At 39.2% G+C, this 19,747-nt stretch overlaps 2 protein-coding genes across 6 annotated transcripts in view; both read right to left on the reverse strand.

The window, feature by feature from the left end:
- Positions 1-4,399, reverse strand: LOC130419398 (UDP-glucuronosyltransferase 2C1-like). The gene is made up of 6 exons (XM_056746113.1): positions 2,845-4,399; positions 2,397-2,545; positions 1,794-1,925; positions 1,279-1,366; positions 935-1,154; positions 1-829 (listed from the first exon to the last, which is right to left on the reverse strand). The coding sequence occupies exons 1-6, from the start codon at positions 3,551-3,553 to the stop codon at positions 547-549; spliced, it is 1,581 nt and encodes a 526-aa protein (XP_056602091.1). The 5' UTR covers positions 3,554-4,399; the 3' UTR covers positions 1-546.
- A 493-nt stretch (positions 4,400-4,892) lies between these two features.
- The window catches only part of mtmr4 (myotubularin related protein 4), a 40,876-nt gene continuing 26,021 nt past the window's right edge, over positions 4,893-19,747 (reverse strand). For 4 of the 5 annotated variants that reach the window (XM_056746110.1, XM_056746111.1, XM_056746112.1 and 1 more), the window contains 16 exons: positions 18,332-18,448; positions 15,134-15,216; positions 14,869-15,035; positions 14,671-14,767; positions 14,043-14,156; positions 13,726-13,904; positions 12,965-13,093; positions 12,762-12,873; positions 12,133-12,328; positions 11,831-12,016; positions 11,557-11,727; positions 10,741-10,895; positions 8,061-9,318; positions 7,586-7,696; positions 7,076-7,194; positions 4,893-6,865 (listed from right to left, as the gene is read on the reverse strand). In XM_056746110.1, the coding sequence (XP_056602088.1) occupies positions 6,688-6,865; positions 7,076-7,194; positions 7,586-7,696; positions 8,061-9,318; positions 10,741-10,895; positions 11,557-11,727; positions 11,831-12,016; positions 12,133-12,328; positions 12,762-12,873; positions 12,965-13,093; positions 13,726-13,904; positions 14,043-14,156; positions 14,671-14,767; positions 14,869-15,035; positions 15,134-15,216; positions 18,332-18,448 (3,372 nt within the window). In that variant the 3' untranslated portion in view covers positions 4,893-6,687. The remainder of the gene's footprint in view (positions 6,866-7,075; positions 7,195-7,585; positions 7,697-8,060; positions 9,319-10,740; positions 10,896-11,556; positions 11,728-11,830; positions 12,017-12,132; positions 12,329-12,761; positions 12,874-12,964; positions 13,094-13,725; positions 13,905-14,042; positions 14,157-14,670; positions 14,768-14,868; positions 15,036-15,133; positions 15,217-18,331; positions 18,449-19,747) is intronic. The other variant, XM_056746108.1, reaches the window with a different exon arrangement.

Genomic DNA, 19,747 nt, shown 5'->3' on the forward strand with positions numbered 1-19,747 from the left:
TATGGTAGTATTTTTAATGTAGAAAAGTGATTTATTCATTTCAAATAATTATTATAGTTTAGTGTGTCCTATAATGCAACAACACAAGTGGATCCAAAAAAGATTGAAAAGAATAGTCCCCGACAATCCCATAATAAGCTAATCAAAACCAACAATGCCAAGTAAACCTTAGAAGGAATTAAGATACATTATGCAGTTCTGGACATTTAAATACACATTAGACAAACATACAACATGGAAAATATTTGTTTACTAAATAAAATGTAGGCACACATTACATTAATTTGCCTTCTAATCAATAAAGCTAGATTTTAATTTGTGATTTATACAGATTTGTGATTTATACAGAAATACAGATTCCTAATTTCCTACAGAATGGATTTGAAATGCTAAAACCTTTTAGATAAAACGGATAATTCTACATTATTATTTGTAGCAAAAATTATTGTCAAATTAGCCAAAATATATGTGAAAGATCAGGCGTCCTCATGTGTAGGTAGAGACAGAATGTTCAGTACAGAATCAAAGGCTTTTTCAAAGTATATTTCACTCCCTTTTGCTTTTAGTCATTGATCTCAAATGGCAACGCATAATGAAGCATTTACAAGTTTTAAAGAGTATGTAGGTGATTACACTCATAATGGTGATGAGAAAAGTAAACACATCCAGACAGTGGTATTGGTACCAGGTAAGATTATGAGCCGCAACTTGCAGATGTTTGGCACCTTTATTGCGCATGACAAACTCAATCCAGAAAACCGCCTCATCCAGAGGCTTCACCGGTCTGTCATGATGGACCCTGGACAAATGTGCAGACTTCTCTTTATACCTGTGGAAAATGAGACAAAAGTTATAATGTCTGCAAAAACATTAAGAACACATTTAGAAATATTAAGAAAACAAAAGTCCTGTCGTCAATGATATCGTTACTTACGAGGGGTCTGTAATGACAGCGTTAAGTCCGTCTAACAGGTCTTGAGTCTTCATGCTGTTATAGTCCATGACAACAGCAGCTCCTTTGGCTATCATATGAGCCATGTTATCCGGCTGGTCACCAAACAAGGGGATGCCAACCATCGGGACACTGTGATATATGGCTTCATAAATGCCATTAGTGCCTCCATGAGTGATGAATGCTCTGGTTTTGGGATGACCTGAAAAAAAGTGGGACTGTTTTTGTACATGGATTCTTTTACAAGGTTTACGAGTTAAACCCAGTACATTTCAAGATTTGTTCATTTAAATTAACAAAATATTTTTTTAAATCTCGACACTGACCCAATAAATCATTCTGAGGGATCCAGTCATAGATTCTAGTGTTTGGTCCAAGGGTGTCAGGCTTCTCTCCAACATATCGCCACAAGACCTACAATCAATACAAACAATCGTACAAACAGTATAATAATTACTTATTAAGAAAGAAAGTTACTAATACTCCTTAAGAATCATTAAATAACTTAAGGTTACAAAACATATTCCTATCACATCAAAGAGATATTTTACTTCACCCAGAAATAAAAAAGCATTCATCATTTACTCACCCTCTTGTCATTTAAAAACTTTGTGACTTCCTTTATTCTGCAGAACACAAAAGAAGATATTTAGAAAAATGGTATTAACTGGACCCCATTTACTTGCATTGGTTTTGTGTCCATACATACAATAGAAGTGAATAGGGTTCAGTTCTGCTCAGTTACCAACTTTCTTCAAAATATCTTCTTTTGTGTTCCACAAGGTCCATTTATTCATCAAAAAAATGATAAATAACAAAGGAGATAAGATTGTTAAGTAACCTTCTGAGGTATCTGTGCCAGGGCTGACGCGATCATGTTGCTCTTCTCTTTGGTAATATTCTTTACCATGGACCCCAACGAGAACACCACTATCCCAGCATCTCCAGAGCTCTGCACGAACTCCTCCATATCCTTCACACACACAAAATCCTCATTTGTTTCTTTTAACAAACTCATGATATTTCATAATACTTTATCTACATATTCTTTGAAATGCACATAAATACAGTTCCCCCAAAAATAAAAATGGTCATAATTTACTCACTCGTAGGAAAAATTACAAAAGGGCCCCAGAACTATCCTACATTCTTCATAATATCTTCTCTTAAAAAACTAATAAAAATCTTCTTTAACAAACAATTGCGTTCAATGGAGCAAAGACATTTATAAAGCAATTTTTTCTACTATGGTGGTCAATGGTTGCCAAAAACTGTTTGGTTACAAGCATTCTTCCAAATATTTTTCTAATACATATAAATGTATACAGATTTGGAAAAACTCAAGGGTGAGGATATTTTTGGGTGAATTGTTCTTTCATGTCGTGTTATTTTTAATACAAGTGTGTTTTTATCTAAAGTCAATAAAGAACTGTAAGACACCTACCTTGGGTAGCTGTTTGGCTGGGGTGCAGTGAAGCCCTCCAACGTATTTGAAGTTGGGCAGGAATGGTCGTGGATACTCAAAGTCCCAGTAAGTTCTGATTAACCAGATATCAGCTTTACCCAACATCTCACAGAAGGAAGTGGGTCGTCCTGCAATAAAGAGTAAAATTCTGTTCATTTATTCTCCTTCAAAATCTGTATACGGCTCTTGCTTCTGTGGAACACAAAAGAATATATTTTGAGAAATGTCTCAGTGGTTTTGAGTTCATACAATGGAAAGTCAATGAGGTCCAATGTTGTTTGGTTACCAACGTTCTTAAAAAACAAAAACAACAACAACAACAACAACAGGGAGTCAACAGGATTGGAATGACATTAGGGGAGTTAATGTTGAAAAATGAGACTATATATATTGAGTTTAATAAATATCGAGAACCCAGGAGTCTCACCTAAATATTCAGTGTAGTAGTTGTCAAATGTTCTCCACAAAATTTTGGCAAAAGCATCTTGCGAAAGGTAGAAGAGCATATTTGCGATTCGCTCAGTAAAAGTCATTTTGTCTGTGAGTTTACTCATGGCTCCAGGTACGTATGATGGTGGTGCGGGTATCTGACCACACATGCGCTCTGCCGCGTGACCGATGGAGAATCTGAATGTGAATACCAAGGGGACGTTCAGCTGTTCTGCCATTATATCACTGCACGGGAAAATGGGGTCGGACAAAACGACATCAAACTTTCCACGTCGCAATCTGTCCATTAACCCTGGAGATTTCAGAATGCCGTCACAGTATGAAAGACCGATAGCCAGATTTTTGGAGGCAAGCTGGTAGAATTTGCTCACAATCTGCAGTAAGCTCAATTTGTCAACTTCATACATTGAGAAGTGCAGCATTTCCTCAAGGAAAGCATGCATCTCCTCAGAAGATATGGACATGTTAAAGTGCATTTGGCTGAAGAGATCCGATTCTGTGACGCTCATGAACATTTTGGAGTCCGGCACCAGCACCGTTACGCTGTGTCCTCTGTCCATCAATGTTTCCAACACAATTTTGAGATTAATCCAATGACTGCCTTCGGTTGGCCAGACCAAGATGTTCCCACATTCTGCGCGGCCAAACAAAATGAAAAAGGAAAGGAAACAAGCTACAAGTCTCATGATTGGAAAGTAAAAGAGAGTGTGAGAGTCGCTCTCTCTCCCTCAAATTTATTCTATCGGGTGTAATGATTAACCTAGTTTATAGAGTTTTATCAAGTGCAAAGGTGTGGTTTTCATACATTCATGTCAAAGGTAAAGGACAAAAATAAAGGCAGGACAGATTCACCCGACAAATTAACTAATTCAGTGTGCCGTCAATAAATTACGAATATAATTTTTACATTTTGGACACCTTTAAACAAGTCTATTTATATATGAGAAATGAAAGATTTAAGAGGATTTTTAGAGGAAGCAAGATTCCAAATTTCCTAAAAATGAGTCAAAACACAGAATGTTAAATGGGTTAATCCTGACTGACTCTCTCCCACGCCTAACTTTTCTTGATGTGCTGAAAATACAAAGGACATTTAAAAAAAAATGTATCTAAACATAAGTAGCATAAATTGAGATATTTACAATTTATTTTACATACTGAGCAAACATGTAACATGCATTTCAGTAGTTTTTAATATGTTATGTAGGTGTGTGTATTTCTGACAACTAAGAAGATAATTAATATAATATTTTATAATATTTATTTTTCGAGTTGCATACACGCGTTTACTTTATCAGCAGATGTCCTCAGTTTACCTGGTATCGAGTGATTCAAAAGAGTAAATTATTTAAAATAAGATTCGAAGCTTCTGAAAGATTCGTTTCTCTTCCTCCCGTAAATAAGCATACAAATGATCCTAACACGAATTTATTCCCTGAAGGCAGTCAAACGAAGTAGAAACTACTTAGAGTCAAATATTTATCAACTGTTAGGGACGTTTGCCTCGCTTATGTAACAACTGCTCAAGTCACGAAATACGCGTCTTTGCCCGTTAAAATAAAATTTCAAAATAAAAGTCTTAACAGCAATGGACCTAAAAATGTCCGCTTCTGGAAGTATAACACTTAATGTAAAGGAAAAATGTCTTATTAAACTTGTTGCACTTTTGCAGGTATACTTGATTGCTAAAAACAATTTTGGGAATAGCTCAAAATATTCTAATAAGAATAAATTCCTTACCTTTTTAATAGTCTAAAGCTACGACGGCGTCGTGAAATGCTACGAGAATAAAGTCGAAATGTTACGAGAATAAACTCGTAATTATTTGAGAAAAATAACAGAATTGCTGGAAACAATGGCTGTGGAGAATTTGGTTAAATCCTACTTTAGATTATGATTTAGCAATAAGGAAATTCTTTTGGCGCATCATCACGGAGTTATAATTAGTAAAAGGACACTGCAGCGGTTATGTAGGAAATTGAATTTATTCAGAAGAAAAAAATCAGACATGAACTAAGTACTAACTCAGTGGTAAAAGTATTTATTTTATTTCGACTTTATTCTCGTAACATTTCGACTTTATTTTGGATGTATATTAACAACCGGACACAGATGGCTGATAAAGACATATATGTTTTAATTTCACTCGCGGGATTGAACTTGTACAGTGCATTTCTTTACAACAACTATTCACTAAGTGACAAATTTAAGCCACTATTAAAGACCAAATAACTATACATCACATTTCTGGGTTCCTTTTCAAAGATTTAAATCAATATGTTTTCTTCATCAACACCATGAAAAAGAAAAAAATTGATCATCAGGAAATGCAGAACCAAAGCGGTTCTCTAGTTAGCAGTGTTTCTAAAGTCATGTCGCATCTCAACAAATCAATTCTTCATTTTTAAGCATCTAGCTATTGTACCATTGAACCTGTTAAGTAGTTACAAAAAAGTAAAACAGATAATCCGTTAAAAAGGAGGAAAAACAGATGGCACTGTTTTTGAAGTTACGATTTAACATTACACTCATTTTAGGGAAAGAAAAGGGAGACAACATGAAAATAAATGATAGCACTTATGTATTCTGAACATGTAATGCTGTTGTGGAATATTCACAAGACTAACCAGTGAAGCCCTCAAACACAAAAGCATTCAAATGCCACCAGTTTCCAATTATTCATGTATTTCCATCTGTCCAGTTAGTTATTGTAAAGTAAAATCGTTGCTCAAATAACGTCATAAAAAGTAACTAGTTATAGTACACTATTACGTTTCTGAAATACCAGACAGAGTGTAACATAGCTATAGTTTTCTCTTCACTTACACAACAGACACATTAACGGTGCATAAATGTTCAGTTGTTTCCTGTTAAAGTTGCACATCAGAATACATGGCACAACCAACCAGAGGAGCATGAGGTCTAAACAAATTATATATTTAATGATTTTACTCCCTCATATAATTCATGTGATGTTGGATTTGGTTTGGCATTTGAAGATTTAACTTTTTTTTGTATTTTGCATCACAAAAGAAAAAATTACATTTAAGCCAAAGAGCAGATCTGAAGCGCCACTATAGGCGCTCAGAAAAAGACAAACTTTAGAAATGTTCTGTGTTTGAACCCATTAACAACAGACGACACAAAATTGCAATCAAATCAATGCAAACTGGCAGCTTAAATCTTTTCAGTAACACCGCCCCTATAACTCTCCTGAACGACACAACTTACATTCAAGCTTCGTACAGCCACGTATCAACAGACAACGGCACGTAAACAACTGCGCTTTCTCCATTTTGGTCTGAATCACCCTCTTTAGTGCACAAAATCATAAGAATAGAAAAGAAGAATTATTTCCATTTTTAAATACTGTAGCAGCTTCTTCCGTTTAAATAGAGAGCCTCTCGATAGACACGCAGAGGGATTGGAGTCACTCGCTCTGAGGGAGGTGATTGTTCTTTTATTAGCGTATGTGTTTTTTTCAGTGACGTGTAGGGTTCAAAGGAGAAGGTGGGTGATAATTCTGAGATGAAGAAACGTCCCGCTGGGCATCTGAACCTAAAGGTCCAACTGGTGCACGGGTTCACAGCAGTCCTCGATCAAAGAGGCTTTCGATTAAAAACACTCTTCATCACTAACCACACTCTTCCTCCAGTGTGTGTGGACTCCATCCGTAGATCAGTCTCAGCTGTGGTTGACCGTCCTCTCCTCCAGTCTCTCTACACGCAGAGAGCGACTCTTCCGCTAAATAACGGGCATCTGTACAGACACCTCTGCGGGGGACCTCGGCGGCCCGCTCGGTGATCGCTGATTGGCTGTCTCAGCTGGAGGCTGTGGCGATGGGTTTCTTGAGCTGCTGCGAGCACAACTCTCGCGTACGTGACTCCAGGAGAAGGTCGTAACAAGTGTTGCACACCAGAACCGGGTCATACAGCTGCTGATCTGGAATGGGCAGCCGCAGATGACAGCAGTCTTTACAAAACACATTTCCGCAGTTCCTACGAGAAATAAGCATCAAATCAAACATTCAATCAATATAACAGTCTATAAAGCAACCAACCACATGTGTGATTCATCCATGCAATATTTAATAAGATCAAAACACCAAACCAACATATGCTCTCAAATCTATTCTGTTTATTCAATATGTTCCACTCTTTAATGCAAGTATCAGATCGGATGCAAACTCGTGAGGTGACGGGACTCACCTGCAGTGATGCCGTCTTTTGGCGATCCAGAACTCACAGTCACAATTATAACAGTGTGAAGCCATGTGATCGGGAACCCATCTGGTCACCTGAGAATCAGGAAAAATGAGCAGGTGAGTCTGTGCAAACAAAAAAAAGTGACCAAAAAAATGAAATCAAACGGTTAGAGTTTAGCACAGGTTCCCAAACTGGGGCTCGGAAACCCCTGTTGGTTTGTAAATCAAGTTAAAGTGACAAAAGCTGACAAAAAAGTTTGAAAACCCCTAGTTTAGAATATATTGAGTTTAGTCATCCTTTGTCTAGAATAACATTTCTAAATACATTTTTTGCTTTGTAATGTTAGTTTGCACAAAACTAAACTAATTTCAGACATATGCATTCAAATGTTTTAAGGGGGTTTAAAACATTTTACTCAAGTGACCCTAATATTTAGAACGCTAGTGTTTGCATGAAATATTTAACAGTATGAATGATGTTTTTGATCTCCAGCAGGCTTTTTTGTTGACTAACCTCAGTGTCCTTCCTCTCCACACGGTCCCAGCTGCCCTCGCTGAAGCGATCTTCACTGTGATTGGACAGCGAGTCTTCTTCATCGCTGCCGTCTGACTCCCTCAGGCACGTCTGTCGGGACAAGAGTCACGGACACTTATAACACACACTAGTAACACTGTCTCTTCCAAATGCAAATAAAATTTAAGGATATTTTGGCAAAATACGAGTACATTGACTTCTGATAAAAAAGCAAGTATTTCTGGTGCCCGTCCATTTCTTGAAAAGTTTTAATTTAATGCGTTTGTCATCAATTCTACATAGAAACTAATTACATTTTTACAGACAATTAATTACTGTTAGTAATATAGAGCATTACTGATATTCATCCTATGAAAAATTCTATATACAAAGCACCTAGTAGCACTCAGATTACAAATGTCGATGGTTTTAATTAAGACGAATGTAAAAACGTTGTGTATGAATCTGAACTCACGATGTCATCTTCATAGTCGACATCCGGTTCGGAGGGCGGTGAGCAGTACTGTTTGCTCTCCAGTTTCAACTGAAGCTGTTTAACCTGCCGTCTCAAAATTTCCACCTCATGTTTATAACTTGCTTCAATCTGACGCAGACGTTGCTGCACTGCATCCACGGCGACCGGCAAACCGTCGTCATCCAGGTACGCTGGCATCAGAGCCGGAGATCCACCCGAGGGGGAACAATGCGACGGCAGAAGTTGTCGGAAAGATGGTCCGATTGCCAGCGAAGAGGTGGCCGACGAACAAAGAGCGGCGTAGCTTGTGTTTTTCACAGCTGAGAACCAGCCAGACTGGACTGGACTTCCAGGAGTGCACAAAGGGTCCCGGCGGCAACACGGCCCGCCGTTGGAGCTCCCGCCCTGAGCCCGGAGGAGCTTGTTTGCCAAGCGCCGTCCGTGATAGCTCCCGTGCTGGATGGCACCTCCGCATGCCGACTGAACGAGACCCTGCATGCTGTCCCATTGAGAACCCAGTAGTGACAGATCGGTCAGCTGGCTCTGGGAGATCAACCTGCGTGCCGCTTTGGCATATTCGGTGGGCGGCGGGACGGGCCGTTCTTTTACAGGAATGAGTTCGCCGATTTGTACAGCCTCAGTTCTTTTTGTCTCCTCTGAAATGGCTTTTAAAACTGGAGGGACGAGGCTGTCCTCCGTCAGGGTTTCCACGGAAGCGTCCATTGGCGCGAGAGGAGTAAATCGCTTAAAAAACTCGATCTCTGAGTTTTGGAAATGACCAGCGTTCTCTAAGTGTGCAAAACCGTTACAGACAGGAGGTGGATTTGGAGTGGTGGCCACACAGGAAGTTACATCATCAGGCCTAGCTTGCACTTCCTGTTGTAAAGGTGAGGGTGGAGAGGATGAGATTTGAGGCAGAGCTTGATTTAAAATAGGAAGGGGAGGAGCCTGATCTAAAGTTAAAGGGTGGGGCACAGATGGCAGGGGCTGGGTCGTCAGACAAGGCTCCGCCCTCACGTCGTCTTCCTGAACCTCATGAGAAGCCAAAGGACTGATTTCCAACTCCTGGTCGTCACTTAGCAATCCAACGACTGGTGTGTCTTCTGGGGTTCTCTGAATGGACATGGGCTGGCTGGTTTCGTGCGTCGTGCGTCCCTCCTGGCAGTGCTTGTTGAGGTTGGGGTCACTTGAGGTGCGGGTGAGCGTCACGTTCTCACAAGCAGACACCAAGTTGTCCATCGAGCGCGTCTTGGGGACCCTGAGAAAAAAGATAAATATTAGTGAGTACTACATAATCTCCCCAGAAGAGGGCAGACTGTGACCACACATCTCATCTATGTCCTGTTTTAAAGTCACAGTGAAATAAAAAATGTCAATACCTATTTTTTCATGAAATATTGCAGCGTTTATTGTTAATAGATTATCAATGTGGGTCATTCGCTTTTTTTAAATTGTGTGCCCTCATAATCTTTGGTTAAAATCTAAAAAAGTACTTCCATCCTGTATTGACTATCCATATTAAATGACGTATGTTAAAATGTGTTGGGAGGAGCATTCGTTTACTCCTCCCCTTCAACTGTCAGTCTGCTGCCAGTTCCATTTAAAAATGCAAAGGCTGTTCTTATACATCCAATCAAATCGCAGAGAAAGACAAAAGTAGGCATGGGCCGATTACCGGTTTCCAAGGTATACCTTGATTTTCAAGATCTGTGGTGTTGAAATCAATAAAATTTCCCGTTATACCGTTCCTGCGGTTGCCTAAAAGACGGAAAGTGCAGTAATCCCTCAGGTTGTGTGCAGTGAAGAGCGTAACGAGTCACGTGCCCTCCCCCTCCGGTAGGTGCAAGCAGTCAGTGAGTGAGAGTCACCTGTGTGCAGGATTTACCCGTTGAAAAAGACTCAGTTAAAAAAAACGCTGGCATCGTTTTGCCGAACGCCATGACTTCAGAGGCAGCGTCTATGCACGAAGGCACCCCAGAGAAACAGATATGCAGCCTAAAGGAAGTCTATTTGAATTATAAACTTCTCGACCAATCACGTTCCTTGCGTTTTGTTATGGAAACGACAGGTCTCTGTCATTTTTCAGCTGCAGGTTTGATGACTGCTTTTTTACATGCATTTGATTTAAATGTTGATCTGCAGGTTGAGGCTCACTTACGTGACTTTTACCAGTAAATTTTTTTTTTTTCAGAAAATTATTTCAGTTCTGAGCTTCTGATTGTTGTTGAGATCAAGGTTAAGGCTCACTTAACTGACTGCATTTATTTTAATTCAAATAATAAGAACTGAAATATGTATTTTAATAATTTAACTTGTCAAGTTTAGTGTTCCAGAATGTTCTATATGTTTTTTTTTAAATAAAACATTGTGTTCAGTGGAAAAAACTTTGTTTTTATTTAAAAATAACACATTGGAGATATGTAATAATAATACCGTGCACCGTGGTAGTTTTGTTCAAGGTTATCACACCTTCAGAATCTCATACCAGCCCATCCCTAGACGAAAGCCACACCCACAATTTTTCTCATTCAAAATTCCATTTCACCTAAAAATCCATCAAGGTACCGAAGTAAAAACGATCGCAACTTCCAGTTCACGGGGACTTTAGGGATGGATAAGTTTACAGTTGCATGAAGCTTTTGTTCTTTGAAAATCTAAGGTGAGTGTGCACTGTGGTTACCTGTCCAGAGATCGGGAGGTGAACTCCTCACCCTGTGCAGAGGGGCTCAGGTAGATCTCCATGGCATCTTCGGCTGCTGTACACGGAGATGAAGTCGGCAGATAAACGGCCGTCCACAACTGCAGAGCCCGCGTGTGACACACCGGCTGCAGAACCTGAAGCCAGAAAAATCAGAACAAATCACATTTCCATGAAAGAAACATTTCATCCATTATCCAAGACAAACAATCCAATGTGTTGTTTTCAAGATTAAAGAAGAGCTGGTTCATCAAGGAAAAAAAGATGATTTGTTGCACACAACAATCTACATTACACAAATACAGCCGTTGAAAAATGAAGAGATCATTTAAAAATTATTTTCAGTTTTTCTAAATGTACTATTTTTAGGCATGTGCTGTGGAATAAAAGTATCATTTTTGTTTCATTCTTTGAACTAAAGAAAATGAAAAATTTAGTATTTTGTCAGACCTCAAATACCGCAAAGAAACAATTCACTTTTAATCAATATATTTCTGCATGTATTTGGAAAAAAGGTTTTTATGTGATAACCTGGATTTTTATCACAGCTTTCATGCGTCTTGTCATGCTGTCAGTCTTTTACGATGCTGTTGGATGACTTTATGTCACTCCTGAGGTTTGATTTTGTTGAAATTCAACAGACACTCAGCTGGAATGACCACAATACATCTAGAAAAGCTGATTACATGAACATTTGGAATGATCACTTAATTTTTCCCACAGCTGTAAATGCATCACATTAAACAGAAAAACAGTATTCTCATTGTTACCGTCTTGTGAAAAATAGCCGTGTCTTACCATATCATGGCAGGGGATGTAGAGAAAGTTCTGGAAGTTCTTGTTTCCAGTGCGCAGGAGAGACCAGACAGAGCATGTGCGTTTATAAACGTTACGGGCATCTCGCTCTTTTGCGTTATTGCACAGGAAGGTACCGTAGAGACACGAGTAAGTGTGCTGAACCAGCTTCACCTACAAACACAACAAACACTCATCGCTCAGGATGTGACCGACACAATCTCACACACATACTGATGCATCTCTTCCTTTCATGTTGCTCCAACAGGCTACGTACCAGAAAGGCCTCGTTAAATTCGAACAGACAGGGAAACTGTTTTAACAGCTGATGCACACAGTCCAGCCATTGGAGGAACACAGGACACTGCTCACTAACATCATCGCCCTTCTCCTGATGACCACAGCGATCCGCAAACTTATGACCGTAATCCAGCCACTCCGTCTCCACCAGTACCTGAAAACCCTGGGAACGCAGAGATCAAAAACTTATCAGAAACAGATATTATTGAGAACGTTAAGTAATGAGATTGATGCAAATAAAGCACCCCAGACAGAATCACGTGTGTGGTTTAAATGTACCTCTATGGTTCTGTAGAAAGGATCCAGGAGGATCTTTGCCAGGGCCACGATCTGTGGAGTTCGATCCCAGCCGTCAGAGCAGTGAACCAGCACCGGTCGTCCCTCCCTCTCAACCGCAGAACAAACCAGAGTGGCTGCTTTCAGCATGACGGACAGGTGCTGCAGCCAACGGGTGCTTTCCAAAGCAGACAGCCAACTGAGGAGAACCAACGGAGAAACTGGGGTTACAAACACGGCTGTTAAATCCATGATGGTGTCAGTGGAAAGGTCTGTAGTCTCTAACATAAGGGCTTTGGGTTATATTCATTCTAAACCCCATTTTTAACCCCGGGTAAACAAACGTTTCAAATTTGTAATTTTGACGCGGTGTTATCCCTGCATTTTACTCGGGTTAGCACTGCTTTTGCAGGGTTAACCCCACATTGCAGTGTCAAATGTTTGCGAGGTGCATTGTAACCTGATTTGGAACATGACAATAAAATGCTAAATCATGCCAGTTAATTACTGCAGCTCTATATGACCATGCAGGATTTCTGTATGTCTTCCTATATTTTTGCTGTATCTATCTGAAGATATGCTATGGCAATTGAAAATGTGAATGAATAAAAACGGAGAGATGCAGAACTTACTTTCCAGGGTCTGGGATCTGACTGCAAACGGCTCTGAGTGACTGAAAACTGTTTCTGATAGAGTGAATGTTGGCCATGCCCATGAACATCACCTCACAGTTAGGATAGTACTCTACACACAGAAAGAACACAAACATTAAACAACAAACCGCCTCATGATGTCCGACAAGATTTAAGAATTAGGATACATCTTGGACACTAACCTTCACACTCACAGCCTCCTCCCTTTGCACGGTTTGCCACGGCAGCAGTGTAAGAGCGGGCATCAAGAATCAAAAGCTTCTGAGCCACAGCGCTGGTGTCAGAACCGGGACAAGCCGTAAGAGACGAGTCTGAGAGAGAGACAGAACAATGATGATGTTGATCTTGTTGTTTCAGTCCTTTAGCTGCCATCATAGAAATGTTATGTGTAATACAATAGTCTGACCAATAGTTTTTTTTTTCATTTTTATTCAACGTTTTTGTAAAAAAAAAAGTTTGTGTCATTGCCATCGTTTGAATTTTAGTCCGGTTTTAGTCAACTAGCCAGCCCTACCGCATACTGCAGAGACACTACGTGCAGTATGCCAGAAAGAGAGTGAAAAGCTCGAAGGAGGCACAAATCGATAGTGATGAGTTGGACCACAGTGTGGTATTAATGCTATGAGAGAGCAGTTATAATTCATCAGCCTGTCCGGCAGGAAAATCAATGATGACCATTGCAGAGAAACTTCCATTAGGATAAGAGAAGTTTAAAGAAACGGGCCAGAATTGAAGTCATGATGCTACCCTTCCGGGATAATAAATAAAGATTATATATTTAAATATAAAACAACAATTTTGACTCAGGCACATTTAGTCTGTGATGAGTCATCTGGATGTGGTGAGCAGACAGACATCTGTTTTCTCAAGGTGTCACTAGTGTCATTGTAATTGTGGGTGTGCTCTTTACATTTCATGAATAGGCATTTAAAAAGCGTTTTACCAAAGTCACTGTCAGAATCTTGCCCGTCTCCTCTGGTTCTACAGGCCCTTGGGCCGGGGTCCAGCTGACAGGCCTTCGCTATAGACGTAACCAAATACTCGTCTTCAGTGTTTCTCCAACCCCACCAGCTGATTTCGGGCTGACTGCAGCGAGCGATCACCACCCCATTGCGCTGGTGCCTGAGGAAGACAACACAAGTGGTACTCAAAGTCGACTGAATTGCATAAAAAACAGAACCTATTACAATCTTAAAAAAATTCAGCGCGCAGCGAGAGCTTCAGAGAAAAATGTTTGTGGAAATTGCGAGGTGGTCTCACCTGTACACCGCCACAGGGATTCTCTTCCAGGACCTGAAGGAACCCACGCTCTCCAGCTCTTTATCTGTGATCCAAACAGGCACCAGCAGTTTCTGAGGATAACTCGAACACAACCTGCAGAAAAGAACAAGCCAATGTCAGATAAGACTTACTGAGTTGAATTCTTCAGGTTAGGTGTTTGTTCAGATATACAATATAAGCAACATAAATATTGAGGATACACACACACACACACACACACACACACACTTATGTCTGGTTTATTATCTCCGTGGGGACAGTCCATGATTTTTATACTTTACAAAGTGTATATTTTTACTCTACAACTAACATAACAGAAAACCTTTTGCATTTTTAGATTTTCAAAAAATATCGTTCTGTACAATTTTTACACTATTTAGCAAGTGGGGACTTCAATTTTGGTCCCCAGGGTGACAAGAGTCGCCCTGAGTTGGGGTGAATTCATGCGTAAGTCCCCATTGGGATATAAAAAAAGGCCACACACGCGCACACACTTTTTTCTGAAAGACAAACCTACACACACACTCTTGTGGAAGAGACATGTCTATCTATCTGGGTATGTATTATAGGTTGTGTAGATGATTTGTTAAGAGGTGAAATATCTTACTTGTAGTTGGCATTGATATCCGACACTCTCCAGGCGTTCTGCATATCAAAGCCCATCCGCTTTATCTCCATCTCCAATCTGTGTCTCACATGATCACCTGAGATAGACAGACACAACATCATTATAACATCTCATGATCATCATCTCTGCATTTGCAGAGACAATCTAAAGCATGTGGAGGGTGAGGTGATACAGCACCTGGTCTGCACATGTGCAGGTGCTGGTCTTCGTCATCAGTGTTGCCTCCCAAACACCAAGCGTGATACGCCAGCGCGAACAGATCCTCCAGACGGGCGGGATGTGCTATAGCCCTGTTCAGTCTCTTCAGCCACTCATCACACTTCTTAAATGTCGAGAAATGACACCTGAAGGGAGAGGAAAAAATATGAAATGAGAACAAATGCAGGTTATTCGAAAATGGAATGGAGCGTAAAGTGTGTGAGTGAGTGTGTGTGTGTATTACCTCACTACTTTCGAGTCTTTGCAGATGATGTGTAGTTGGAACATCTCTCTGCTCTCCACGTTCTCAATCAGCCTCAGAGGAACCTGCACACAACACGACAGCCAATCAGAAACCAGAGGATGAATGAAAGATTCAACCAATCGTAAGCATAAACAGGAACATACATAAGAATGTAACAGACTGCGAAAGCTCATATTTGTTTTGGATTTAACTAGTTATAAGATGCTCTAATTCATGTTTAGATCCATTACAAGCATGACGCAGGCAGGGTTATAAGTGTCAACTTAAAATATTAAAACATTTCTGTTAATTTAAATCAAATAGGATATAGATGTTTCAGTGTAGACCTCCACAAAAATAAATAACTGTTGAGTAGTTTTCTTTTAGTTAAATACAAAAAAAAAAAAAAAAGAATATTAATTAACATTAATATAACTCCGATATGAAATAAACACTGTTCTATTATTAGCCACTAGCTAGACCTATAATCAAACACAGACCGGAAGTTAACTTTGGACTAATTGCGAGCATTTGATAACACAGTCTAGCCCTTATTAATATTTGATTTTATTTATTATTAGATGTCGTTTTACAAATAAATTAATCAGTTCGTTCATATAAACTGAAATACATTTGTTGATGCACAAAATAATATATATAAAAATTAGTGGTGGGCCGTTAACGGCGTTAACGCCGTTAACGCAGTGAGACTATTATCGCGCGTTAAAAAAAATGTCGCCGTTAATCTATTCTCAAAGTTGGGTTGGGAGCTGGGTCTATACTACGCAAGCTATGATGACTTTCACCTTGATATTTTAGCGCGGATGTATACCAGCTTAACTGCACTGTACGGGGCGAGAACGAGATTTTTCAACTCGCGTGATTCGCGTCATTCGCGGAAGCAGAAGCCGCCTCATCATCTCATAACCAGGGCTTCATTCGCGCGATTCGCGCCGCAAGTAGGTCTATTGGCTCTCTGCATTAACACATAAATCACTCGCGCTTGACACGCCATTCGCGTTTGGTCTGAACACAACATAACGTTACTGTGAAATTACCGCATCAAACGTGACGTGCTAACATGGATGCAGCTATGAAGCCGCCGGGTTTGCTTCAGGTAATATTAATTTTTAAGAAGCTTCCCAATCGAAACATCGACAAGACTAAGGTTGTTTGCACCTTGTGCAATGCGGAATTGGTTTAAAAAAACACTTTCTCTCAACAGGTACTGGTCTAGCTTTAGTTGAAACCAGTAACTTTGTATTGAGATCTAATGTATTATGGCTCCTGTATGACAGGTCGCTTGTTGCTCCCTCACTCTTTGTAAGTCGCTTTGGATAAAAGCGTCTGCTAAATGACTAAATGTAAATGTACTGTAGGAGCTCTTCCAGTCTCAAGTACCACCTAAACGGAAATCATCCCTTAGCTAATGCGGAAGTAAACACAAGTTCATCTTATTGAACATAATTTAATTTTCATCACCAATTATCATAGTAGAACAGCTTTCTCAAGCAGTTTGTGATGCATTTTGGAAACAGGAGATGAGCCCCTGGTCTATTGCGCCACCTGGCTTGAGAAACCCGTTCTCAAAGACTTACTTTTAGTCATTATTTGGGTAGCACACATATTCTGAATGCCTTCGGCAGAATTCAAATGAGCCATTTTAATCTAGATTAATCTAGATTAATTTTGGAATTAATCTAGATTAATCTAGATTAAGAAAATTAATCTATGCCCACCACTAATAAAAATATACATTAACCTTGCTAAAACTTAAATGAAAAATAAATTAAACCTTAACAGCAATATTTAAATGTAAAAAAACGGTTAACAAAATGAAAAGGCTAAAGATTAAAAATAAAAATACAAGTTAATTGATAAGACAAAATTAAAACTCTTTACAGTGGTCAATGGTTAATACTACAGTTTAGTGGTCATTATACAATAATATCTGACCAATCACAGTCAAGCATTTCTTAAGGCAAAATTACATTTTTATACATCTCCAACATTAAAGGGACAGTTCACCCAAAAATGAACATTTTGTCATGATTTTCTCACCCTCAAGTTGTTTCAAATCTGCATAAATCTCCTTGTTTTTCTGAACACAGAGGAAGATATTTGAAAGAATTTGACTACCATAGTAGGAAGTTGAATTAAAATTCAAGTCAATGGTACCCTAGAACTGGATGCTTTCCTAAATTCTTCAAAATATCTAATTTTGTTTTTAGCAGGAGTGGAAAAAAATGATTTTTCCTACTATGGTATTCAATGATGTCCGAGAAATGTCAGTTGCTAACATTTTTCCATATATCTTAAGTGTTCAGTAGAACAAATATATTTCTTAATGTTTTGAACAACTTGAGAGTAAGTTAGTCATGACCGAATTTTATTTTTGGGTGGAGTACCCCTTGAAGGTTAGCAGTCCTATAAATAATATACAGCTTGAGTATTAAAGTCCCCGTGAATCGGAAGTTGCAATCGTTTTTTGACGCATTTCAGAGGGAATTTAAGATGGATAGTCTTAACAGGAAGGAAGATCATTTTCAGATTTTAACTAAAGATTATGAGGGCACACAATTTTTAATACGAGAGTGCCCTATATTGATAAACTACTTACAATAAACGCTGCAGCATTTCACGAAAAAATTGGCATTGTCATTTTTTATTTCACTGGGACTTGAATGTAACCACACAGTTTGAGAGATACAGAGACAGTCAAGAGTCTGAGGAGAAAACAAACGGATGGAGGAGATGAAGAGGCAGAGGTGAGGGTGTAGATTACTCACAGATATCTCACTGTCCACACCTGGATACATCTACAACATCAGCACAGACACGAGGACAAGGAAGAAAAAGAGGTGGAAAAACAAGAGGGAAATGAAAAGGTGACATAGCTAAACGACAAAACAAAGGAAGAGGATATAAATGATGGAAGGTTGTGAAAGACGTACAGAGAAAAAAAAGAGACTGAGATAAAGCGCAAGAGAGGCATAGACAGAGAAAAGGAGGGAGAGAGATTGTGACCGAAGGGAGGAATAAAGGATCAGAGTTGTTGGGGTCAGAGAGAAGCCTTACATTTTTAGTCAATCAAAATACCCTTAAGGATTAACACTGTTAAACTAACTCTCTTTCCCTCTCTCTCTCTTTTTTCAGAAAATGAAAAACACGCTCCATTGTGTTGATGGGTGATCTTACATTGATGATGGAGTCTTTGAACTTAATGTGAAGTCTGTAGTTTGATATTGCGATGATGCCATCATCCGCACGACCAAGGAACTCGACCCACTCGCCCTGCAAGACAGGGAACGGGACCTGTGGGGAGAATAAACAGAGAAGTTTTACATCGGTAACTCAGATCAGCATGGATGAAGAGTCTGTTTGATAAACGAATGAAGCAGAAAGAGTAAAAAGCAGAAATAAAATCTCAAGCACCAATCAGAATGTCTAAAGGCACAAAGTGGAATATACATCAATTCATAGGGAAACAAAACTGGAATTCACTTTAAAAGGTACCCAAGGGGACAAATTGATTCACTGGACATGTCAAAGTTTGCCTGGTTTGTGAAATCACATCTTCCAAACAGAGAGTTTTGTTTGAAGCAATAGGCACCCAATGTTTCAATGGAACAACATTTCCGTGGAAAACTGTTTTTTACAAACAGCAACAGCAACACAAACCACATTAAAGAAACCAATTCAGACTGCCTTGAACCAAAATAATCACTGAAGTTTCTTCTGCTGTTCTACAACTCTGCATGATCAGATGCTGCGGCACAGTTGGTTTCTGAAGGTGTTTGTGCACACATAACCAGGATCATCACTACAGTACACAACCCCTCAGACAGCACCAAGACATCTCATAGTGACAATGTAAAGACTTGTGAACGATAACTTCTCAGACACTTCACTTATAACGGTCTCATTTAATGGACATTTTCAATGAAATCCAACCCAATAGCACATTTGGATACCAGCCCAATGTTTCAATTGAATTTTAAATAAACTTCTGAGAAACCGTACATCAGATGTTACTGTCTAATGGATGCCAGAAATATCCGCATTATCTTCAGCACCCGGACATGCAGCCCAACAACCGTCTCAGACCAGATGATGTTACAGAGGATGACGTCAAACCACTGACGTCAATGATGATATGATATAGAAATGAAGTTCAAAAGCCATGTCATTGGCCAACATATCTTCGTAATGAATGAGTGAATGAAGTATAATGAATACTTCTGAATAAAGTAAAATATTGCTATTGTCCTTCTGAAACCTTGTATCACCATATTTTGTGTTTTTTATATTTTTTGCCATATAGAATTGCCTTAGAACTATAAGGTTCTATCTGACATTTTTTTTTTAAATTGAGTTATTCACAAATTCTTATTCTGTGATAACTTATTTACATTATGTCATTTTATGTGTACATTTGGGGAATTTTGAAAGTAATCATCCTATCTACAAAATCAAATTATAATTATAATTTGGTGCTATAAGGTTCTATCTGCAAGAGCCACAAAAGTGGACCAATCGGGATCAGTGTTTTTTTGTCATGTGGCTAGGGTCCTCAGTGACGGGAATATCACAGGAAACAGCACAATGTAAAAC

The sequence above is a fragment of the Triplophysa dalaica genome, chromosome 4 (genome assembly GCF_015846415.1).
Source record: "Triplophysa dalaica isolate WHDGS20190420 chromosome 4, ASM1584641v1, whole genome shotgun sequence".
Lineage (NCBI taxonomy): Eukaryota > Metazoa > Chordata > Actinopteri > Cypriniformes > Nemacheilidae > Triplophysa > Triplophysa dalaica.